We start from the raw sequence: 24,832 nt of genomic DNA, 5'->3' as shown, positions 1-24,832 counted from the left end.
TACACAGGTTTTTGTGTGGGCCAAAGCCAATTTTTAATCCTGGCGTCTTCTCCCCTATATCCAACGGACACCAAGTCACATTTTCCCACTGCTCAACTACAGTGTCCTTTAAGAAAACACAAACAGATATTTACACACCAATCTTGTAACTAGCAAGATAAACAGCTGCGAAAAATTAATAGTGTATTCCAAATCCCCAAAAATGATTTCTGGATTACCTGTCATTAAGTAGTAAAAATAACATAATTTGATACACAGAAAATCAGTAAGCATTAACGAGTGCCTGCAGCACCACATGAAGTCGAAGCTCTTAATCAAACGACCACATTCCCTTGGGACTCAGAAAAATATACAAAGGGTTCTGGATCAAGGGGTCAAAATACAAATAAGGGTTATCCAAATACAACAAAATCACTCCAAAGATGGTGAAGGAAAACAAATAAACGTTACTATCGAGTCTTCCGTAAGTTCATTCAACAGATTGACAATAAAAACGCCTTTATGGCAAGAGACATTTAGAACTTACTGTAGTTTTCACAGATAACGCATGCTATGCCAGAACCGTCTTACTTAATTTCATCACTTGTGTGTGTTTACACGTTATTTATGTGGGCGCACTATATGTGAAAAAATACGGCAAACCAAAACACAGATTGGAAGATATCAGATCCATATTTAACAATGGATCTGAACTTAGAACCATCAGTAAGAAATACTTCGTAAGATAAAACATACAAGGAGAGATTGTCTTGAAAATCACACAAGGCACATTTAAAATGACACTCAACTTCATAAGCATTTCGGAAATAAAAATTAACAAAATGTTTGTGCTGATTATCAGATCAACAAAAAAAAGTTTAACAGAAGTCAGGTGGGCAGACATGGGAGAAATAAGGAACGAAGACTGAGAAAATCTTCCTAGACAGCAATCCAGCTGCACCTGTCAGGTTAACTGCATTATCCTTCAGCTCAGGGATTCTGAATGGTGAAGGCAAATACAGAAAAATGCCAGAGGGGGAATGTCTGCAACACAGGTTACACACAAAGGGCTAATCTCCCTAATACAGAAAGAGCTGCCAGAAAATCGCTAACAAGCAAAATAGTCCAGAGCAGAAAATGGGCAAATGACGTAACACAGGGCTCTCAAAAAAAAAAAAGGCAACGATGACAACTCTTGAGCATATTAAAAGGCACCAACCTCCACCCTGAAATCAAGCTTCTCCTACCAGATCAGCCTAAACCCTCGTGTGAGCTGCGTGACTGACGTACACACTCAGATGCTGACAGCAGGAGGCAGGAAGCATTTTCTGGTGTACAGGACATAAAGCGTGAGAAGAAAGAAGAGCTGAGAATTACTACATAGTTTTGGCCAAAAGAAATAGAGGAGTTGCTATTTCCTGAGACGGGGAAGATCGCAAGGAGTAGATCTGGGGCAGAAAGTCACAAATTCAACAGTGCACACACGTCGGAGACCCCTGCTGGACATCTAAGTCACAAACCACACTGATTTACAACTCTGGACTGAGAGGAAGGGGGCCAGATTGGCAATATCAATCGGGGACTTTTCAGGGTATGGCAGTTAGGTAAAGCCATGTGAAGACAGGATTACCTAAGAGTGTGGCGGTTAGGTAAAGCTGTGTGAAGACAGGATCGCCTAAGAGTGTGGTGGTTAGGTAAAGCCGTGTGAAGACAGGATCACCTAAGGGTGTGGTGGTTAGGTAAAGCCATGTGAAGACAGGATCGCCTAAGAGTGTGGTGGTTAGGTAAAGCTGTGTGAAGACAGGATCGCCTAAGAGTGTGGTGGTTAGGTAAAGCCGTGTGAAGACAGGATCACCTAAGGGTGTGGCGGTTAGGTAAAGCCATGTGAAGACAGGATCACCTAAGAGTGTGGCGGTTAGGTAAAGCCGTGTGAAGACAGGATCGCCTAAGGGTGTGGCGGTTAGGTAAAGCCGTGTGAAGACAGGATCGCCTAAGGGTGTGGTGGTTAGGTAAAGCCGTGTGAAGACAGGTTCACCTAAGGGTGTGGTGGTTAGGTAAAGCCGTGTGAAGACAGGATCGCCTAAGGGTGTGGTGGTTAGGTAAAGCCGTGTGAAGACAGGATCGCCTAAGGGTGTGGTGGTTAGGTAAAGCCGTGTGAAGACAGGATCGCCTAAGGGTGTGGTGGTTAGGTAAAGCCGTGTGAAGACAGGATCGCCTAAGAGTGTGGTGGTTAGGTAAAGCCGTGTGAAGACAGGTTCACCTAAGGGTGTGGTGGTTAGGTAAAGCCGTGTGAAGACAGGATCGCCTAAGGGTGTGGTGGTTAGGTAAAGCCGTGGGAAGACAGGATCGCCTAAGGGTGTGGCGGTTAGGTAAAGCCGTGTGAAGACAGGTTCACCTAAGGGTGTGGTGGGTAGGTAAAGCCATGTGAAGACAGGTTCACCTAAGGGTGTGGTGGTTAGGTAAAGCCATGTGAAGACAGGATCGCCTAAGAGTGTGGTGGTTAGGTAAAGCCGTGTGAAGACAGGTTCGCCTAAGGGTGTGGTGGTTAGGTAAAGCCGTGTGAAGACAGGATCGCCTAAGGGTGTGGTGGTTAGGTAAAGCCGTGTGAAGACAGGTTCGCCTAAGGGCGTGGCGGTTAGGTAAAGCCGTGTGAAGACAGGATCGCCTAAGGGCGTGGTGGTTAGGTAAAGCCATGTGAAGACAGGATCGCCTAAGAGTGTGGTGGTTAGGTAAAGCCGTGTGAAGACAGGATCGCCTAAGGGTGTGGTGGTTAGGTAAAGCCGTGTGAAGACAGGATCGCCTAAGGGTGTGGTGGTTAGGTAAAGCCGTGGGAAGACAGGATCGCCTAAGGGTGTGGCGGTTAGGTAAAGCCGTGTGAAGACAGGTTCACCTAAGGGTGTGGTGTTTAGGTAAAGCCATGTGAAGACAGGTTCACCTAAGGGTGTGGTGGTTAGGTAAAGCCATGTGAAGACAGGATCGCCTAAGAGTGTGGTGGTTAGGTAAAGCCGTGTGAAGACAGGTTCACCTAAGGGTGTGGTGGTTAGGTAAAGCCTAAGAGAGTACAGATAAAGAGGGCCAAGGACTGTAAGGCAGTGAAGAGGGAGGTGGACCAAGCGCATAGCATCCTGGGAGCCCTTTCACCTCACTGCCAACAAGTAAGCAAAGTCTGTCTCAACAGGATTATCTTGTGATCCTCAGAAACTCAAAAATTCCCAGGACTGAAAAAAATCAAATAAAAGAAATCTCAACGTCCTTATCTTCTTTTGCGTTCTTTTTCCTGGTCAATCTAATGAGAGAACGTCTACGCTCAGTATAATCTCTTTCCACAAACAGATCTTAAGACTTCTTGCTCTTGTATTCTACATTTTTATTCTTCTAAAATCATAAACACCAAAACCAAACCCACTGCCATAGAGTCAATTCCGACTCACAGCGACCCTATAGGACAGAGTAGAACCACACCACAGAGTTTCCAAGGAGCACCTGGTGGATCTGAACTGCCGATCTCCTGGTTAGCAGCCATAGCACTTAACCACTACGCCACCAGGGTTTCCAAATCATAAATAGGTTTTTAAAAAAAGGCTCTGTAACATTTTGTTAGGCTTCACGCTTCAAATATTTTCCCTATCATTCAAGACGCAAATTTTTAACGAAAGAAACTACATGTCTCAGCCTCTTCTCTTCTTCAGGGTTATCCCAACTTGCTTGTTATCTAGAAATCCCTCTCCGCCAACAAACTTCTCCCGTGGTAGTGACCACTGAACAAACCACCAGACTTGCACGGGTTGAATTTGTCCTATTTGCATCTCCCCTCTCCGTATTTCTCTTAATAACGTAGCTTCCTCAATATTACTCTAGGTTCTAACTGAAATATAAAGAAAGGTCCACTATGAACGAAATATAAAGCTAGCAGAGTCAAGGATCAACACCCGATGACTTGTGAACCCTATTTTTAGCTTTATCTTCTGAACTGCAGCTCGCGGGGTTCCGCTTCTCCCTCCATTCTGGCTTAGAGACACAAAGGCACTGCCGGGTTTGCGAAATGCACCTGCTGCGAGTCCATGCCCCCACGCACCCTTCAACGTACAGACTTCTCAATCCAGTTTCCTCGGTGACTCACGAGCAACATGGAGCCCAAGACGTGACAACGTGGCTAAGGCCAAAGTGTTTGGTGTTAGCTGCCGTCAGGCCGGCTTCAATCCCTGGCGACCTTAGCCGTGACCAAACGAGAGGCTGCACGGCCCCGTGCCGTCTTCGTGAACGTTGGTCTGTTTGAATCCGTTCTTACAGCTGTTTTGTTGGTCCATCTCTTTGAGGGTGTCCCTCGTTTTCACTGACCCTCTACTTTAAAACCACAATGTCCGTTTCTAGCAACTGATCTTTCCAGTGACGTGTCCAAATTAAGCGGGCTGAAGTCTCCCCATACTCGCTTCTGAGGAGACTCCTGGTTTTGTTTCTTCTAAGACTGATTTGTTCGTTCTTCTGACAGTTCACGGTATATTCTACATTCTTCAGCGACACCACAATCCGAACGGATCAATTCTGTCCTTTTTCATTGTCCAGCTTTCACATGCATATGAGGCAACTGAGAAGACCACAGCTTGAGTCCGGTGAACCGTGGCCATCTAAGTAACTCTTTGCTTGTTAACACTTTAAAGAGGTCTACTACAGGAGATTTTCCCAACATCGTTTGACTTCTTGACTGCTGCTCCGTGGTCCAACAGAGTAAAATCATCGACAGCAATGAAACTGATATTATCAATGATTTTTTAAAGCGTTAGGAACCTTACAAAGTCCTAATATAGACCTTTAGTCTAGTAATAAGAAGCAAAGCTAATCCAAAGGAAATCTACCACAGTGTAAAGTGAAACTAACCTAACAGGTACCTTTTCTTTTCAGAGGCATGTATCATGTACCAGAATTTTTAATCCAATAAACATGCTAGTTCTGAGGCTTAAAACCTGCTTGTAACATAGCTGATGTCAGTTAATTAATACTCTTAGAAGAGGAATCTCCAAGTAGAATTCTGCCTCCACATGAACAGGTATTTTGGGGAGAAACTAGAAAGAAAAGTTGTCCTTATTTTAAGAGATAACTCTGACCTGGCAGCAACCATGAGCCCATCTGGAATAAATCAAGGGGTTCAGATCCCAAGTCTCACTCACATCACAAGGTGTGGAAGCAGCAAAGACTCAGTCAGCCCCCAGCTCTAAGACAAGTGGCCACCTACTCCAGCCAGATCCCTGCTCAAAGGGAGAGCCAGCTGTGAGTGCTCCACCCTCTGGTGGCTCCATGTTGGGACTGCAGTTTTTTACTCCCTATTTAGCCATAAGCCAGAAGTGACTGAACTCCTCCTGTGACCTAAGAGCAGAGGGCGAAACCTGCTCAGGCACGACCAGGCAAACAGAAACACAATTTTTAAACTCTGGTAAAAATAACATACAAATTGACACTCTCTAAGGCAGCCATACGGCTTGGAAAACTTGCTCCAATTTCTACCTAATAGAGTTAGACGACACAGAGTTTTTTCCTTTTAATGGTACACAAAGGCAAATACCCTTTAGCAACAGCTGCCCAAGAGGCAGAAGATGAGCAATGAGCATTAAGGTGAGGCTACTAACAGTGACCATTCACAGCCAAAGAATGGCATGCAGCCCTCAACTATGTGCCACCCCTCCTCAGAGGAAATCTACCTGTAAAAGGCTGTGGTGAGGGGAAGCCCACATACACTCCCTGAATACTCAAAGTAGTGAAGTGTGGTCTCTGGAGGAGCAGCAGCAGCTGGAAACTGGTCAGATACGCATATTCTCGGGCCGAACCCCAGACCTACTGAATCTGAAATTCTACAGGCCTTCCAGGTGGTTCTGATGTGTGTTCAGGTTGCAGAATCACGGCTTTCTGTGAAGCTACAAATACCCAGGCAGTCAATTATCTGGAATTCCAAAACAACGTGCTCAGGACCTGCTCCTGGGAAAAGCTCTGATGTCACCCTCTGCTTAACCTTTCCCAATTTTTTGAGCAGAGTGGCTCTGCGATCCTGTAACACTGAGTGTATGTATCTTTCAGCTCTCCTCCCATTACATCACATACTTCTTCTCCACAAAATGCAAGCTCCTTGTCACCACTGGCTCCTAGAACTGAACCCGAACACATGCTCCTCAACTCTGCACAGCCAATGCCAGGGCGGAGACTGGGAGAGGGCACAGGGGGCCTGCCGGGGTGCTGGACGTGCTGTACACAGGCAGGAGTTCCGAGGGAGTGCGTGAAGGTAAAAACACACTGAGACGTACACTTCGCGGCTTTTACACACTCTACTGTATACGCGTTCTTTTTTTTTAATATCTAGCTTCCCGGATTGACACTGAGCAAGATAATTACTACTGTAAGCCTCAGTTTTTTAATCTGTAAAACAGATTAACAGAGCCTCTCCTAGGGCTATTGTGCGAACTGAGCAAGATAACACATGTATTTAGCACAATGCATCGTACACAGTAAGCACTTCATAAACGTCAGGCCAATGTCATCACTGCAGATGGTGGGCTGCAACGTTTATCAATATAAAATATCATTACCCTATTTAATAATGAGACCGATAAATGTGGGCACCTCTTCACCCCAGGCCAAGAGACAGACAAATCGGTCACTCCTTTACGTAGCTGCGGGTGTGTGTCTATTCCCCCGTATACAGGTAGCAGAAGGTATTCACTATTCCCCAACTAAGGGAATTTCAGGTCACTTCCTTTTTTATCATTACAAATAAAGCTACCATGAATATCCTTGCCCCTACACTGTTTCTTCTGATATTTTCATGTTTAAGATACATTACTATACAAATTCTTACAGTTCTTTCAAATATGAAGCTTCAGTCTCAAGCAACGAATACCTATCAAACAAATACTAAGTCAATATCAAAAACGAAGTCAGTTTTGCCACAGATGCTCCACAGAGTAGAATTATCTGACGTAAGTCTCATGCAGCCTACATATATGTATAAAAAGAAAAGCTGGACAAAGCTATTCTTCCATGTTTCAGGCTATCACTAGGAGCTGCTGTTAGAGGTCACCGAGTAGGTCCCAACTCACAGCGACCCTATGTACAACCGAACAAAACACCGCCAGGTCCTGTGCCATCTTCACAATCGTTGCTATGTTTGAGCCCATTCTTGTAACCACTGTGTCAATCCATCTCATCGAGGGTCTTTTTCCTTCTCTGACCCTCTCCTTTACCAAGTACAATGTCGTTTTCCAGGGACCGTCCCTCTTGATGACATATCCAAAGTACACGAGATGAAGTCTCGCCATCCTCACTTCTAAGGAGCGTTCTGGCTGCACTCTTCCAAGAAAGATTTGTTCTTCTGGGAGTCTACAGTATATTTGATATTCTTCGCCAACACCATAATTCAAATGCATCATTTTTTCTTCAGTCTTATCTGTTGTCCAGTTTTCCCACGCATATGAGGTGATTGAAAATACCGTGGCTAGGGTCTGGAGCACCTTAGTCTTCAAAGTGACTTCTTTGCTTTTTAACACGTTAAAGACATCTTTTGCCTCAGGATTTGCCCAGTGCAATGCGTCTTTTGATTTCTTGACTGCTGCTTCCGTGGGCATTGATTGTGGGTCCAAGTAAAATGAAATCCTTGACAGCTTCAATCTTGTCTCCATTTACCATGATGGTGCTTACTGGTCCAGTTGTGAGGATTTTTGTTTTCTTTATGTAAGGTGTAATCCATAATGAAGACTGTAGTCTTTGATCTTCATCAGTAAGTGCTTCAAGTCCTCATCGCTTTCAGCAAACCAGGTTGTGTCATCTGCATAACACGGATTGTTAATGAGTCTTCCTCCAATCCTGATGCCACATTCTTCTTCATATAGTTCAGCTTCTCGGATTATTGGCTCAGCATACAGATTGAATAAATATGGTAAAAGGACAGAACCCTGATGCACACCTTTCCTAACTTTAAACCACTCAGTATCCCATTCTGTTCGAATGACTACCTCTTGGTCTATGTACAGGTTCCTCATGAGCACAATTAACTGTTTTGGAATTCCCATTCTTCATAATGTTATTCATAATTTCTTAGGATCCACAGAGTCGAGTGCCTTTGCATAGTCAATTAAACACAGGTAAATACTTCTCTAGTATTCTCCGCTTTTAGCCAAAATCCATCTGCCATGAGCAATGAAATCCCTGGTTCCACATCCTCTCCTGAATCTGGCTTGAATTTCTGGCAGCTCCCTGTCGATGTACTGCTGCAAGCGTTTTTGGATCATCTTCAGCATAATTTTACTTGCGTGTGATATTAATGACATCATTTAATAATTTCTCCAATCCACTGGATCACCGTTCTTTGGAATGGGCACAAATATGGGTCTCATCCAATCGGTTGGCCAGGGAGCTGTCTTCCAAATTTCTTGGCATAGACAAGTGAGCACTTCCAGCGCTACGTTGGTTTATTGAAACATCTCAGTTGGTATTCCATCTGTTCCTGGAGCCTTGTTTTTCACCAATGCCTTCAGTGCAGCTTGGACTTCTTCCTTCAGTACCATAGGTTTCTGATCATATGTTACTTCCTGAAACAGCTGAACGTCAACTAATTCTTTTTGGTACAGTGACTCTGTGTATTCCTTCCATCTTCTTTTGATGTTTCCTGTGTGTCGTTCAATAGTCTCCTTTTTTCCTTCAATATTGCAACTTGAGGCTTGTAAGTTTTTTTTAGTTCTTTCAGCTTGAGAAATGCTGGGCGTGTCTTCCCTTTTGGTTTTCTAACTCCGAGTCTTTGCATGTTTCATTATAATACATTACTTTGTTTTCTTGAGCCGCCCCTTGAAATCTTCTGTTCAGCTCTTTCACTTCACCATTTCTTTTGCTTTAGCTACTCTGCATTCAAAAGCAACTTTCAGAGTCACTCCTGACATAAAACATAAACAAGATATGGGTAGATAAAATGTGAAATAGCGTACTTAGTCACAGAACACATCCTGACGTAAGTTACGTGCATTTTCAGCACAAACGTGCTTCTTCTCTGAGACCAGGTTCCTTGCTAGCTAGACCTCATATTTATTTTCAAGATCCATCTCGAAACGACTGCCATCCTTTCCTACTTGCTCCCCTTTGGATTTTTTCTGAAAAACCCTGTAATAAATCTTGCTCCACAGACTCTCCTTACGCAAATCAGTTTCCACAAGCTGCTATTCTGCTGGCTCTCGGTAAAATTCCTATAATTTTCAATAATTAAAGCTGTAAAATTAAGGGGGAAAAAACTAATTTTGAATTATTATCAATAATTTATAGGCTAGAATGCCAAAAACATTTACATTGAAATCTGTAAATTCTTACATGTCAAAACGTGACCTAGGCGTACTTACCTTGGTTCAGGTACGTGAGCGTCTCATCGTGCAGTTTCACTGCGGGTGATGTCGCGGCACACATGACATACTGAAAGGGTGGGTGTTCAGTGTCCCCATCCAGCGGAAGGCTGGAATCTTCCTGCTTGAAGATGGGTAATGCCAGCACATCACTGAAAACCCAAAAATCAATACTGACCTTATTGGGAGTTACTAACACATAACAGCATATCAAAACATTTATGAGTAATTTCTTTTAAAAAGTAACATGAGACATGATATACAGAATAAAAGAACTAGCAACGTTAACGTGGTTAACCCAAAAGACGGCAGCGTTACCAACCCCGCACCTCACTGGGAGAAGGGGCGGCCAGAGGCAGCTCTAACTCGGGAGAAGACTCAGAGGTGGCTGAGAGTTAACGAAGTCCACGCTGCTCATTAAGTAACAGACCAGGTTCACAATATAGACAGTATTTTTTTAGAAGCTACTCTTAAAAATTCTTTGAACACTTTAAACTCCAAGTTATTTCTAGAGCAAGTTAAAAAGTGTGTATCTACCTGTTTTGAAAGGTGGGAACTATTATTGCTGCCAAAGGTAAATCACACTGGGGCCACAGATTTCCAAGCAAGCACGTGATTAAAATGACCCCTTGTAAAAAGTTCCGTGCTCAGCCAGGCAAGTACTGAGAGCATTAGCTTCATGCTTCGTCTGAAACAAAGGCTGCTTCTCAGAGGCAAACAGTACCAATAACAGCAGCTGCTGTTTTCCCCACAAGAATAACTTGGGGCATTGATTGGGAGGGGCGTAAGGGTGGGCCTTCTAGGGTGCTGTCTCTAGTCTCGGTTAATCAGGGTGGTGGTTACATGAGCGTGTTTGGGTATTTCTGGTTGTTGGGTTTTTTTTTTTTTTTTTTGGTCTTTTTAACAGCTTCAATGAGACATAATTCACATACAATTCACCCTTTTAAAGTGCACTAAGTGGTTTTTAGTATATTCATATAGCTATACAACCACAACACTAATTCCACAACATTTTCATCACCCCAAAAAGAAACCCACATCCAGTAACAGTCACTCTCCATTCTGCCCTCCCCCAGTCCCTAACCACTCATCTACTTCCTGTCTCTACAGGCTGGCCTACTTCTGGACAGTTCATACAAAGGGAATTACACAGTACATGGCCTTTTGTAACGGACTTCTTTCACTTAGCATGTTTTCAAGGTTCATCCATGTTGTAGCAGGTCAGTGCTTCATTCCTTTTTATGGTCAAATAATATTTCATAGTATGAACAGAACATATTTTGTTTATCCATTCATCGTGTGATCTACTTTTTGGCTACTATAATGATACTATAACATTTATGGACAAGTTTTCATGTGAACATATGTTTTCAATCTTCTTGGGTATACACACCTAGGAGCAGAATTGCTGGGTCATATGGTAACTGTTTAACTTTCTGAGGAACTGCCAAACTGTTTACAAAGTGGTTGTGCCATTTTACATTCCCACCAGTATTGTATAAGGGTGTTTGTTTTTGACCTAATCCACTGAGCTGTACATTTATACCTTGATAACTTGTCTGTATTCACTCCTCAACAAAAAGTAAAATAATAACAAAATAGCCAAATGAATAACTACTGCATCAACACCAAGGGCAGGGGCTTGGCTTTAAACGGCTATTTCTGTAAGCTGGTGACTACCTCTTATGTTTGGCTAGCCCATTTTAATTAAATTCAATTTAAAAACAAAATGTGGAAAACAAATGAAATGGGAGAAAAACTCTGGCAGGGAAAGTTATCCCTACCTGCATTCCTCTTCCCCGCACATATTTCTATTAAAGCACTGGACTCACTATCCAAAGAGACTGAACTGCCCACTAGTTCTCTCTTCTGCTTTATTAATATTATCAAAACATTCCCGAGGACCTAAGTATAACCAAGGACCACACAGTCAAGGATGGTCCCCAAACCTCCCTAGAGTTCTTAACACTTGCCAAGGGGTTTTGTCCCATCTAAGTTTCTGCCTTTGGGGCAGACATTAGAACTTAAAGGAGACTTCAAATGTTACTTTAAGACTCAGGGAAGCTTTTTTTATGAAAAACATCCAAAACAATCAAAATAGCGCCAGGGTAGAGAAAAAAACATTCTTACGTCACACAGACATACGCATTTAGAGACCCATCAGTGAGAAAGAAAAAAATGAGCTGAAAACTACGACTCAAAAACGTCAGTTACATGAACAAACCAAACTGGTGGAATAATTTTAAGATTCCAAAGCTAATGGCTTGGGTTAATCATTAGACACAAATCATTAAAGCAAGGCATAAGGCTGCATAAGAATGGCTATTAAGAAGTAAACTGTCACATACTGCAAATAAAATTTTATATGCTTTAGATACTAGAAGGGAACCACAATCTTATTCACTTGGTTACAGCCTCAGTGGTCCACACAGGAAATACAATGCTCATAAAAAAACCAAAAACCCATCGCTGACGAGTCTATTCCGACCTGGAGGTGCAGCCATTCCTGGAGACCACCTTTCCGCCAGGTGGTCTGACAGGCCCATAATATAAACAGTAACACGGAGAGGAATGTGCTCCTCAGAATAATCAATTATACAAGATCAAAAGAGCAGCATTTGCCCAGAAGCAAAGACGAAAAGACAGGAAGGGGTAGAAAATCCAGACGGAAGGAAATGGGGACCCAGGGCAGAAATGGGAAGACTGTTGACAGGCTGTGGGGAACGCAACCAATGTTAAGCAATACTTTATGTACAAACTACTGAATGAGACACTAATTTTCTCTGTAAACTTTCACCTAAAGCACAATAAAAAGTTTTTTAAAAAAGTTCTTTTTACCAGAAAGTTACTACCGTCTTGATCATGTAATACACCAAACACACGGCCACAAAATATGTAAAACTGAAAGATCTACCTGTGGCAAAGGAGGGCTGGTGGCCCAATGGTTTAGCACTCAGCTGCTAATCCAAAAGTCGGTGGTTCGAACCCACCAGAGCTCTGTGGGTGAACAGACCTGGCATCTGCTCCCATAAATATTTCAGCCTAGGAAACCCTATGGCGTAGTGTTACTCTGTCCTATAGGGTTGCCATGAGTTGACAGCACCTGGTGGTTCGAACCCACCGGAGCTCTGTGGGAGAACAGACCTGGCAATCCGCTCCCATAAATATTTCAGCCTAGGAAACCCTATGGGGTAGTTTTACTGTGTCCTATAGGGTTGCCATGAGTTGACAGCACCTGACAACAACAACATAGCTCACTTTAAAACCACAAACTTGATCAAATGGGTATACTATAAAAAAATTTCTCATCACGGCAAATAGAGAATTATTTCCTCAAGTACATGCGGAATGTGGACAAACCACCATGAAAAAGACCACACAGGAAACTGACAAGCAGCCAAAAATCCTCTTCATGCAGACTGTGCTCCCAGACCACATGCAATAAATAAAAAATCAGTGACAACAGGCTGCCGCCGTGAGGACTCCTGAGAATCCAGCAGCACGAGCTGCCCTCAGGGAGGACAACTGAGTGGCTGGGAGACACCAGCGCGAGGGGCAGACGTCAATGGACACCTTTTCGTAGCTTTTTCGTTTATATGAATATATTAGCTATTCAAAGAAATTAAAATCTGAATTTCTCTTAATGACAGAAAGACTGCTAAAACATTTGAAAGCTAAATGAAAATTTTAAAGAATTCAAGAGACAAGGAAGAAACCAAGATGGAAATAACAATACCGAGAGACCTGAATGAATCTTCGGGCTCTGTTGTTGCTGAGTCGATTCTGCCTCAGGGAGACCCCACGTGTAGAGCGGAACTGCCCCAAAGGGTTTTCCAGGCTGTGACCTCTCAGAAGCAGACTGCCAGGCCTGTCTTCTGCGGCACCTCTGGGTAGGTTGGAACCACCAACCCTTCAGCTAGTAGCCGAGCACTTAACCACTGGTGCCACCCAGGGACTCTGCAGTAATGGCAGGCTACCCAGTTTAGACTGGCTCCACTCTACTCCCACTGAGAACAAGTAGGAAAAAAAGCTGCAATATGAACAAGTATTCTTAAGAGTACGGAAGCCCGATACGAGATAATTAGGAAACACGAGGTTAAAATCTAAGAGAAAGCAGCAAGAACTCAGAGGAGCAAGCCTAGAATTCTAAGTGGCATTTGCCTGATGGCACCTCCCCAACCTGAGAAAAGAACTGCAAAGCTGCACTATGGTTTTGGTAGCTTTGGGGGTCAAGAATACCCTCACCCACACTAAACCGGGATGGAGAGGGCTAAGTACCACCCAGGTTAAAATTGAGGAAAAAGTAAGCAAGCCTTGGCACGGACTTTCAGAACCAGTTAGCTTCTCCAGGGTGGTTCAGGGAACCTTAACCTTGAATTTGGACAAGGTGATTCCAGACGGATAGAGCCCAAGGGGTCTGAGAAGGAAATAAAAAGCCTGAGGCTTCAAAGTATTCCAAGTAATTTTTCAAATGCCACTAACCAAAAATAACCAGGCACACAAGGACAAACAAGACTCCAGGGGCAAGAATCATCAGCAAAAACAACAGATGGCATATACCAAGTTCCAGATTCTGTCTGCTGGTATTCGGCTCTCTGCCTCTGCGGCAGAGGATTAGGGGCCTGAAAGCTACATATAGAAGACTTCTTGCCAGCTGGGCTCTTGTTAGGTTGCTCCAAAGGGAACCCACTGGCAGGAAATTAAAAAGCCAGAAGCAGGCAGGCACAAAGATGCTGGGCCCAGGACGGTTCAGAGCAGCAAGGGCCATCATGCCTCCAGCACCCAGCCCAGAAGTGACATGGTTTCCTGGTCACAGGTAACACACCCTCCTCGCCCAGCCCTTCCAACACCTTTGCAATCAAATACCGCATTAAATCCTTCTCTGCTTCAAACATCTAAGTGGTTTCTATTTTCCTGATTGGAGACGGACTGATACAGACCCCAAAGACTTCGGATGCTGTAATTATCAGACGTGTGTTACGGAAGGATACTTACTCTGTGTCATGGTTAAGATTATGTGTCAACTTGGTTAGGCCATGATTCTCTGCGGTCTGGGAGATACTGTGTAATTATCCTCCACTTTGTGACCTCACGCGAGCAGCCGGTCAGTGGAAAAGGGAGTTTCCTTGGTAGTGTGGCCTGCCTCCCACACATACAGATGTTCTGGCAAAGTTCCCGCTCTCTATATCCTGAGTCTGACTCGTCATCCTCTGACCTCTGGTTCTTGGGACGTAAGCCAGTGGCCTGCCGTCTGACCTGCCAATTTTGGGTTCGTCAGCCCCTGCAACCACAGTACTCTGTCACGTGATGTCTGACCCACGGATTTGGGACTTGCCAGCCTCCACAGCTGCGTGAGCCATTTCCTTGAAATAACTCTCTCTCTCGATACAAAAAACCTGAAACCTGTAGCCATCCAGTAGATTCCAACTTTAGCGACCTTATAGGACAGAGTCAAAATGTCCCATAGGGTAATTCCATACAGAAACAGACTGCCATGTCCTTCTCCCACGGAGTGGCTGGTGGATTCGAACCAACAAAATTTTGGTTAGCAGTCGAGCACTTAACCACTGAGCCACCAGGGCTCCATCATTAGTCACTGACCCACTGCTATTGAGTAGATTCCAACTCACAGCGATCCTGTAAGACACAGTAGAGCTGTAACACATAGTGTTTCCAGAGCTGCAATCTTTACGGGAGCAGACTGCCCCATCTTTCTTCCACAGAGGGCTCGTGGGTTCAAACTGTACACCTTTCGATTAGCAGCCAAGAGCTCTAACCACTGCACCACCAGGGCTCCTTTCGTTAGTCATTCCAAACCAAACCTGTTGCTTTATAGTCGATTCCGACTCAGAGTGACCCCACAGGACAGAGCGGAACTGCCCCACTGGACTTGCACAGAACAGCTGATGGATTTGAACTGCTCATTTTTTTGGTTAGCAGCCAAGCTCTTAACCCACTGTGCCACCAGGGCTCCCATTAGTCATTAGGGAGAAGCAAGTCAAAACCACAATGAGATACCACTTCACCTTCATTAGAGTAGCTATGACAAAAATTAAAAAAAGGGAAAACAACAGGTGTTGTCAAGAATGCGGAAAAATTGCAACACTCACACATTGCTGGTGGGAATGAAAATGGTACAGTCACTGTGGAAAACAGTTTGGGGGTTCCTCAAAAAATTAAACACAGAACTACCAAAAGACCTAGCAATTCCACTCCTAGGTATATACCGAAAGAACTGAAAGCAGAAACGCAAACTGAACACCAATGTTCACTGCAGCACTGTCCACACAGCCAAACAGTGGCAACAACCGAAATGTCCATCAACAGATGAATGGATAAACAAACGCGGTATAAACACATACGACAGAATGCTACTGAGGCATAAGGAGAATGAAGTCCTGATGCACGCCACAACGCGTGAGATGTTGAGTGAAACACATCATATTTGGAAATACTATGCTGAGTGAATAAATCAATTGCAGGAGGACAAATACCGTACGGCCTCAATTACATGAGACAGGCAAATATACAGCCACGTGCCGCGTAACGTCCTTTCGGCCAACATCCGACCGCATGTTCAGAAATCCCAATCGGAAAATGGGACGTATTGGATTTAGGCATGTCACACCCAACAATCACAACGATCCTCAAAAACAGAAGAAATTCTCCAAGGTGCTAAAGGATCAGCTCCACTGCACGTTACAAGGCTAAGGAAAACGCAAGGGCCCGTAACAGACATGGAGAAACTGCCAATGACGTGACTGAGGTCCAAACACGAGAGTGAACCCTTCTCAGCACGCCGACGATCGCCGCTAAGGCACGAAGCTTGTTTGAGATGTGACTGGATACCTAGTTTAGTGCTAGGTCTGGGTAGTTCAAATGTTTTTCGCTGCACAGTGTGAAAGGGACCGGTGAGTCTGCGAGGGCTGAGGAGCGGGCAGCAGCAGACCTGATTGAAACCTTAGACGAGCCAATTGTGGAGGGGGGTTATTTTTCCCCAGCAAGTTTTTAATGTGGAGGAAGCCTCTATATCCTGGAGGCGAATGCCTGAAGGGACCTTTATCCGTGATATGGCACATCAACTTCCAAATCACCTAACGTCCTATTTCACAGAAGGTACCATGGACGTTAAGTGAGGCATGGCTGTGTTGAGACCATAGTTTGTCGGTGGTTACCAGGGATGGGATGGAGAGGGACAAGAGGGCACACTGCTAAGGGCGCTGAGTTTCTGTTAATGGTGGTGGAATGATCCGGAACAGGGGAGTGGTGACGGCTGCACATGATCAATATAATCGATGTCACTGATTCTACGTGGAAAAATAGCTGGATTAGCAAATGTTCTGTTATGCATATTTTTACCACACACACAAAAAAATAAAAGCAATGTGGACACTGTAATCTGAAATCAATACATACTTTTAAAATCCTCAATTTATTTAAAAGTTCTTTCCTGGACCACCATCGAAATTAAATTCAGAAAAAATTTTTTAAACTTAAAATAAGCTTTATTGTTGACACCTCCAGAAATATTCTTACCCACCACCATAATAAATTTTAAATATTTCGCTTCTAAATTTTTTCTTTCCTTTCAAGATGTCACCTGCTCAGAGACATTGTTTTAGCATGAGATCAAAAGATAATTAATAGCTACATAGTAAGTCCTATTTTAATCTTCTGATTTAGCAAGCTGTCTGTAAAACATGGATCTATCTCCCACTTTAGAATACAAGCAGTAAAGTTTAATTTTTGTTTCAAAGTAGATTTATACCACAGTCAAGTTTAACAAACAGGGCTGGGACGATGCCCTTTGTATTTCCAAACGATACATAATTTAGCGTCAAAGTTTCACTGAGGGTAATCTAGAGAAGCCGCCATCACTCCTTATTTCCTTCAAAAATAGTTCAATACCAACTGTAAATCCTGTAAATCAACTTACTACAGATTATAAATTTCATGTGCACAATGAGATGGAAAGAAAATTGCCAGGTGGTCCAAAAGACCCTCTTAGAAGAGTTTTAATGGGTTTTATTTTTTAAAGTCATTGAGTTATCTGCTCCTTACTTCACACAACATGAGTGGCCCAGATTTCAAGTTACAACGGGTTTCAGGCTTCTCTCAGTGATGAGAAACCAACCTTCCTTTGGAGTGGTAGCCACTTTCCGGCCGCACAAGCCAATCACTTTAGCAACACTCAGCCTCAGTTCATTCATATAAGAAAAGGGTTGGTCTACAAGGTTCCTAAGATGTCTTTGTGCATCTCTAGAATCCTGAATTGCAGCTAAGCTTTACAGAAACGTTTCAGAAAGAATCTGTACAGCTTACACCTCACATACACACACGGTACAACAGTACGCACAGAAGAAAGCACAAAGAGAGCCAGAGCAAAGGGGGAAGAAAAAGGGGGAAGCAAAGGTAACATCGGAAATTAGCCTCGACATATCCCCAATACTATCAAGCTGCACTACTTAACACAAATATTTTTAAATTAAGTTCGACTATTTAGAGAAACCATTTCTTTCTTTCAAGCTACTGTCCCAAAAAGCTGATGAAACCACTCCCTAAAAGCAGCCTTCAGAAATACTTCCTGTTTAAAGCCATCCAAAAAGCAAATACAGTAATCATACTTGACTGTAAAAATGAAAAGCTGCCTAAAAAGTAAATTTTTATCAATAAATCACTTTTCCAATCATTTCCTCAAGTTTACCACCTCAGGTTAAGTCTTCAACTTAAGACAGAACAAAGGGAGGAGAAAGGCCAGCATCGGCAGCCTCACTTCCCCTTTGCTGCCAGGGGAAAAGAGACTGCTCACGTGAAGAAGTAGCGGCTTTGACCCGGGAGGGTGTGGCCATGGTGGGTGCTCTGATGGGCGCTCCCGGAGCTCCAGGGCCTGGCACCGGCACCAAAACTGCAATGGAAGGAGGCTTGCAACAGCCTACAGCCTTCTCCAGACTTTCTCCCGATCAAGTTAATTCCCTAATTTTGAAATTTTCTAAATCTGAATTTCAAATAAAGGGCCTTGAATTTGCATGAGGCGAGGGCACTCATGGGCTCCTCTTAGTTTTTGAGGACCCAATTAAGCACGAAATTATTACTAAATAAGCTCCTTAAAAATGGTATTTCCTTTCAAAGTTACTCAACAATTTAGATCAAAGGACATAACCAAAAACATTAAACGTAAAACGTTTTCTCACGGGGAGCATCTAAAGGGATAAAGTACTAAGAAAAATTTAACCAGAAAGGAAAAGACTTGTATACAGATAACTATAAAACGTTACTAAAAGAAATTAAAGAAAACCTAAATAAACGGAAGGACATTCTGTGTTCATGGAGTGGAAGGCTTAATATTTTTAAAATGTCAATACTACACCCAAAATAATTTATAAATTCAATGTAATCCCTGTCAAATTTTCAACAGCATGCTTTACAGAAATGGGAAAGCCAATCCCCAAATCTACATGGAATGGCAAGGGACCTTCAATAGCTAGAGCAATTTTAGAAAAAAAAAAAGTAGGAGGACCCACATATCTTGATTTCAAAACAGACCACAAAGCCACAGTAACTAAATAAAAATTATATACTTTTGTACATCAAAGGACTTCATCAAGAAAGTGAAAAGACAACCTATAGGATCGGAGAAAACTTCTATAACTTAACAACAAAAAGGCAAACAACTCAGTCAAAAAATGGGCAAAAGACCTAGACAGTTCACCAAAGAGGACACCCAAATGTCCAACAAATACATGAGAAGACGTTCAATGTCATTAGCCACTGCTGTTGAGTGCCATCGAGTTGACTGCAACTCAACGGCAACTCTATAGGACAGAGCAGAACTGTCCCACAGGATTTCCAAGGCTGTAATCTTTAATCTTTAAGGACACCAACAGCCATCTCTTTCTTCCTCAGAGCAGCTGGTGAGTTCCAATCGCTGACCTCTAGGCTAGCAGCCCAGTGCTTATCCACTGTGCCGCCAGGGCCCCCTCCTTAGCCATTAACCCATTTGCCGTTGATTTTGACTCATAGCGACCCTACGGGACAGAGCAGAACTGCCACATACGGTTTCCAAGGAGCACCTGGTGGATTCAAGTTGCCAACCTTTTGGTTAGCAGCCAAGCTCTTAACCACTGCGCCCTGGCAACCAGGGGTCCACTTTATGTTAATGGGGCAGAGTAACTGGGACAAGGACAGGGAAGATGGTGGTACGACAGGAAGAACAGAATCAACGTCACTAAACTTTGCACGCAGAAACTGTCAAACCGGTGCGTGTTTTCTGTGTATTTTCACCACAGTACTAAAAACAAGTCTCCCCATGGGGAGTACTGTAAAGAACACACAATTACAAAATGCCAGGCGCTGCGTTATGTACAAATTCGGGAAAAGGGTTAACATCAAGATTTCCTGTCCTTTTCGTAGAAATTAAACCATAAATAGAAGTTCATCAGTTATGCATTATTATTACAATTATAATATTTTACTAATTACTATTAATCAGTTGGCTAAACACTAAAACCAAGTAAGTATCAAATTAAACCTAGAAAAAAGTTTTAGCTCAAAATAAGCATCAATAAGCAGAGTTTTCAGCAGCAAACTTTCATTTTGCCACAACCGAGATGTGATCGAAAACCCACACATACTGGCCTCACTTCATGTGCCCTCTTCCACCTTGACTGCAAGGAGCAGCCTGGCACCTCAGGGGTGTGTTTCCACTAGGGAAGCCTTGTGTCAGGAACTCTCCTCTGGGGTGATCTCCATGACTTTCAGTAACTCAAGTTCCTCCACAACTGAGACAGCTGGTCTAGAAAATAAACCACCTCATCTAGAGCCCTGAAGCTGCACAAGGGGAGACAGAGGAGGTGCCAAGTTCAGGGAGACCAGCGGAGGCCAACTGAGGCCCAGACACTGGTGACCCAAACCTCAGTTTAAGATGCTTTCCAGCACTGGCTTCCACGTGCATCTTTCCGATAGTTCTTCATAGCCCAAGAGTTTCCCTTTAAGATGTAAAAGCCCAATTACCTAAGAGGTCACCCCCAACATTCCAGGCCTGCTCTGACCCTGAAGTCTTTCCTCTTTCACGACATGGAGGCCCCCTGGCCTCCCTGAGAGCTGCAGTTAGATGCCTACATGAAAGCTACTGGGAAGCTGTACAGCACGTCAAAGACATCAGGCTTTACTTCAAGAAACGTTATTTGGAAAGCTTCACTTCATTCACATGAATAAAGAGCTGCCAAATAATTGAACTGTACACTTTAACCTGTAAACTACATGCTACATAAATTATATTTTAATAAAATTGCTAAAAAAAAAACCAAAAATAGTGAACTGGCCGACCAACAGTAGTTAAAAACAAGAATTCTTCAGGAAAAAGGCCAGAGGCTAGCTCAGATATGTTTCAACTTCTCAAACTTAAGGAAAATGAATGGTTGCTGGTACAGACAGCTCAGACTAAACAAACTCCTGCTCCCGGTGCAATCAGTGCACCTCAAAGCCCTCTTCCTGGGGAAACGGCTTGAGGGGGGCCCCCCAAATGAGAAATTCTGAGACAATCAAAAACACATAACCGGAGTCGGCCTGCCTTTTCCCCGCTGTTCCTCGTTCACCTGCGATATGTCACCTTAATACCCACTGATTGTAATAACCAGCCCAGCAAAACTACAGCGCAGGGCAACGAAGGCACGGACACCAAAACGTCTCAGGGTGTTTTCCCGATGTCAAGGCTGCCATTTCGTGCACTGGGCTCCATCTCCAGGGTCCTGGTGGCGCAGTGGTTAAAGCGCTCGGCTGCTACCCGAAAGATGGTTCGAACCCACTCACGAGCCTCTCCGCGGGAGAAAGACGGGGCAGCCTTGGAGACCCTGCCGGGCAGCTGTGCTCTGTCCCACAGGGTCGCTGTGGGTCGGCACCGCCCGGAGGGCAGCGGGTTCGCTAGGGTCTCGCCCCGTCTCCAAGGGGCTGGGGAGTGACTCGCGGGGCAGTGGGCCCCTTCCCCCGTCCCCGGGCCGCTCTCAGGGGACCCAGGCCCAGGCTGGAGGCCCCGCGGCGAGGCCCGGGCACCTGCGACCCGCTTCCCCGGGGGAGAACCGCTTCCCCGGGGTGACCCGCTTCCCCGGGGAGACCCGCCCGCCGGGGGAGACCCGCTTCCCCGGGGTGACCCGCTTCCCGGGGGAGACCCGCCCGCCGGGGGAGACCCGCTTCCCCGGGGTGACCCGCTTCCCGGGGCGCCCCCTACCTCATGCTGTAGGCGCCGGCGCCCAGCTCCTGCCCGATGCCCGACAGGCTGGCGTCGAAGTCGTGCACCAGCCCCGACTCGATCACCTCGTCCATCTTGAGCACCCAGGCCATCTTCCGGCCTCGCAGCCGCCCGGCGCGCGACGCGGCCTCGGCGTCCGGGGCCGGGGGCCGGGGTTCCGCGGGCGCGTCCTGGGGGAGGGCGCGGGTGAAGCCTCCGGCGGCGCGGCGGGCGGTCACCGGCGGCGGCGCGGGCGGCGGCCGGGGCGGGAGCGGCCGGGGCCCCGCGGGCCGGGCCCGGCGAGCCCGGCGAGCAGCTGCAGCGGGAGCGGCCGGGCCGCCGGCAGCGCCTCCCTCCCGCGGGCGCCGGCCCCGCGCCTCATGCCGCCGCCGCCCGCCCCGCGCGCCCCGCGCCGCTAGCGCTGCCGCCGCCGCCGCCGCCCGCCCCGCCCCGGGGCCCCCGGCCGCATCCTCCCCGGGACCGCGCGGGGACGGGAGCTCAGCCCGCCACGCCGACCGCACCCCGCGCCCGGCCTCGACCCCCGGCCCGCGACCCGCCCGCCCGGGCTCCGCGGCCCGCCGCCCCGGCCAACCCCGCCGACGCAGCTCCGCCGGCCCGCGCGGTGGCTCCGGCTCCGGCTCCGGCTCGAGCTCGCTCGCCGCTTCCGCCTACCTCGGCCCCGCCCCGGCCCCGCCCTCCGCTCGCCCCCGCCCCGGCCCGCCCCCGCGGCCGGCGCCTCGGGACACTCCCCGCGCCCGCCCGCCGCCGAGAGGCCGCACCGCCGGCCACGCGGCCCCGCCCACGCGGCAGCTTCCCTGCCCCCGCGGCCTCGCCGCCCGGCCACACGCCACCCAGGAAGGGGCGGTGCCCGACGGCGGCCTGTTCCCGCCCCCTCCAGGGAGCCGAGGGGATTGACAGGCGAACTGGTCAATAATGACCAGGGGAGGGCGGACGACACTCCCGTGAGCCTCTTTGGCTCGGGCCTGAGCAGCCAATCAAAATGGTCTCCTCGGGCGGACTCGAGGACTGAATTTGCTGCCAAATGAGAAGGTTCATTGGGCAGCACCGTAGGCGAGCCGTCCCAAGCGCCACTTCCGGTCGTGCCTCTTTCCTTTTGTGAACTTTCCCAGTAGTCTTTGCCCGTTACCTTCAACCGGAGGGGGAAACCAGTTGTGAATCTTAGCCAATCACCTCGCACTCCGTCTCGGGACTGGAAGGCCCATTGGGTAGAAAATCTTGATTGGCATGAGCTTAAGTCAATCAACGCTCACCGGAAGAGCTCCGGAACGTCTTCCCCCCGACTGCCGGATTGCGGCGAGCAGTATGGCGAACTTGAGTTAAGTTAGAGTGTCGGTTGCCGTCAAAGACGTGCGATCTTTTAGCCTTTGAGCTCGAAACCACTAGGAAGGGCCACAGTAGTACACCTGGGAAGACCTGAAGGTGCTGCTCAGCGACCCAGCCGTCCCACGGCCACTGGGGCTGAAGACCAACCCCTTTCCCCCCGGGAGGCGAAAGAGAAAGGGAGAGGCAGGGGCGGCACTTGTAGGCTCGCGTGCGGGTTATAGAGCTCCTGAGGTTCCGCTCCCGTAGCTCGGAGGGCGAGATTCCTCCTGGAGAGCAAGCCAGGGCTTTTGCCGCAAGAGTAACAGTCAGATACTGAGCAGTGGTCCACCTGCGCGCTGCCTCACTCGTGAAACTCGGAGATCTGCTGGGGGCGGGGGAGATGGGGCGAGTGCCCATACGTTACATGTTAACAACTCACGGGATGTTTTTACGAAACATTTTTGCAAACATCTCACTTGCTGCAGCCACCGAAGTAAATACAAAAGGTAACATTTTACAGATGCGAAAATTAAGTGAAAACATCTGCCCAAGGTTACACAGTTAGTGGCTGTGCCAGGCCTTTTTGACTAACCCAGTTCTCTGTGATTCCAGGCCAAAACAGCCCATCAGCTCAGAAAGCTCTAATCAGCTGTGATAAATAAATCTGCAGTACCAGTCAGATAGTCGGTGGACACACAGTTGGGCTGTTCCGTTGGGAGCCCAGATATGTAGCCGTTCCAGGGACACTTAAATATCCTCAGGCCTCGTTCCTGTAACCCAGTCTGTAACCAGATTAAAACCCAAAAAAGCCAGTTGCTGAGTCGATTCAGACTTACGGCAACCACCCCATGTGTGTCCAAGAACTAAGGTAATTCTCCGATTCTTGGGAATAGTATAATTGCGCAAGCTACCATCAATTTATCAGTCTGTACTTAGAAGCAGAGTCTTAGAAATCTAAGAAGACGCCAGTCGTCTCTGCCTGAGAAGTAGCAGAATAACACAGGCTATTTCCCTGAGTCCAATTTAAAGAAACCACAGTGACCGGGGGAAACATTGATGGATAAAAGAAATTAATGCGGGGAGGGGGGAGGGGGCGACGAAGGCGCCTGGGTCTTTGGGAGCAGCAGCCCAGAACAGAAGAGGTCCAAGCTCCGCAGACTGAGTTGGGTTTGGGCAGAGGATGTCAGCTGTACATATTTTTGCCTGTCTCTTCCACACATCTCTGGAAAATTCATCTTCCTCCCTGCAGAAAAACTGCATCAGCCCAGTACCCATAATATCAGAGAGGAACTTGAGCCCTGCTAAGATGAAGAAAAAATACCAATGGGAAGTGTCCTGAGAGCATTTCCCACTTCACGTACCCTTTCTGTGACCTGAGGGAGACGACACCTAAGAGAAAGACTTGGAGGAGGAGGTAGAGATTCCCTAAGGGAGTGGGGTAACACTAATTATTCAAAGGAGGCCTGAGGGAGACGACACCTAAGAGAAAGACTTGGAGGAGGAGGTAGAGATTCCCTAAGGGAGTGGGGTAACACTAATTATTCAAAGGAGGGCCGTAAAGTGGGGCCTAGACTTAAGTACTTCTCTCTAGGAATACAAGACTACCCAGGGTGGCTCATAACCATAACCAGATAAAATAGAAATATCTGAAAAGTTTAATTTACCAATCTGCATCAAATGGAGAATCCAAAATAATCATATTAAATATGCCAAACAAAATATACTAACTTATAATCTTTTTGTAGTGATTGAAATTAAGTAGATTATTGATTACAAAAGTAATATAGCTTAAGAACTAGGCTAGGAAACTCTCCCAGAAAACGCAAAAATTAAGAGTTATGTTGGATATAAACAGACATGCCAACAGTCATTAATAGGAGTCTCAGAAAGAGATGGAAATATAAAGGAAGTATAGGAAATACTTGAAGAACTTAAGAGTTAG

General features: G+C 46.1%; 2 protein-coding genes across 39 annotated transcripts in view; both read right to left on the bottom strand.

The window, feature by feature from the left end:
- UBP1 (upstream binding protein 1) overlaps positions 1 to 21,778 on the bottom strand; it is a 54,665-nt gene extending 32,887 nt beyond the window's left edge. For 2 of the 4 annotated variants that reach the window (XM_049871129.1, XM_049871131.1), the window contains exons 1-2: positions 21,568 to 21,777; positions 9,345 to 9,496 (exon numbers count right to left, since the gene is read on the bottom strand). In XM_049871129.1, coding sequence (XP_049727086.1) covers positions 9,345 to 9,496; positions 21,568 to 21,680 — 265 coding nt within the window. In that variant the 5' untranslated portion in view covers positions 21,681 to 21,777. Of the gene's footprint in view, positions 1 to 9,344; positions 9,497 to 21,567 lie in introns of those variants that run through there. The other 2 variants (XM_049871130.1, XM_049871132.1) reach the window with 2 other exon arrangements.
- Positions 118 to 9,326, bottom strand: LOC126068509 (mucin-17-like). 35 transcript variants are annotated; one of them, XM_049871144.1, is made up of 3 exons: positions 1,944 to 9,326; positions 1,719 to 1,763; positions 118 to 1,673 (listed from the first exon to the last, which is right to left on the bottom strand). In XM_049871144.1, the coding sequence occupies exons 1-3, from the start codon at positions 3,096 to 3,098 to the stop codon at positions 1,566 to 1,568; spliced, it is 1,308 nt and encodes a 435-aa protein (XP_049727101.1). In that variant the 5' UTR covers positions 3,099 to 9,326; the 3' UTR covers positions 118 to 1,565. The 35 variants fall into 35 exon arrangements, with proteins under 35 accessions (XP_049727101.1, XP_049727110.1, XP_049727115.1 ...); XM_049871153.1 differs by having other exon boundaries at positions 2,034 to 9,326; XM_049871158.1 differs by having other exon boundaries at positions 2,079 to 9,326.
- Positions 21,779 to 24,832: the final 3,054 nt, after the last annotated feature.

The sequence above is a fragment of the Elephas maximus genome, chromosome 27 (assembly GCF_024166365.1).
Source record: "Elephas maximus indicus isolate mEleMax1 chromosome 27, mEleMax1 primary haplotype, whole genome shotgun sequence".
Lineage (NCBI taxonomy): Eukaryota > Metazoa > Chordata > Mammalia > Proboscidea > Elephantidae > Elephas > Elephas maximus.
The sequence above is the reverse complement of the archived record's forward strand: the minus strand, read 5'-3'. Positions and strand labels throughout refer to the sequence as shown.

Coding starts and splice junctions, on each gene's coding strand:
- LOC126068509 (XM_049871136.1), bottom strand. CDS start 3,098: ATGCGCTTGGTCCACCTCCCTCTTCACTGCCTTACAGTCCTTGGCCCT. Junction 2,009..2,053: donor CACCACACCCTTAGGCGATC/CTGTCTTCACAC, acceptor CCTTAGGTGAAC/CTGTCTTCACACGGCTTTAC.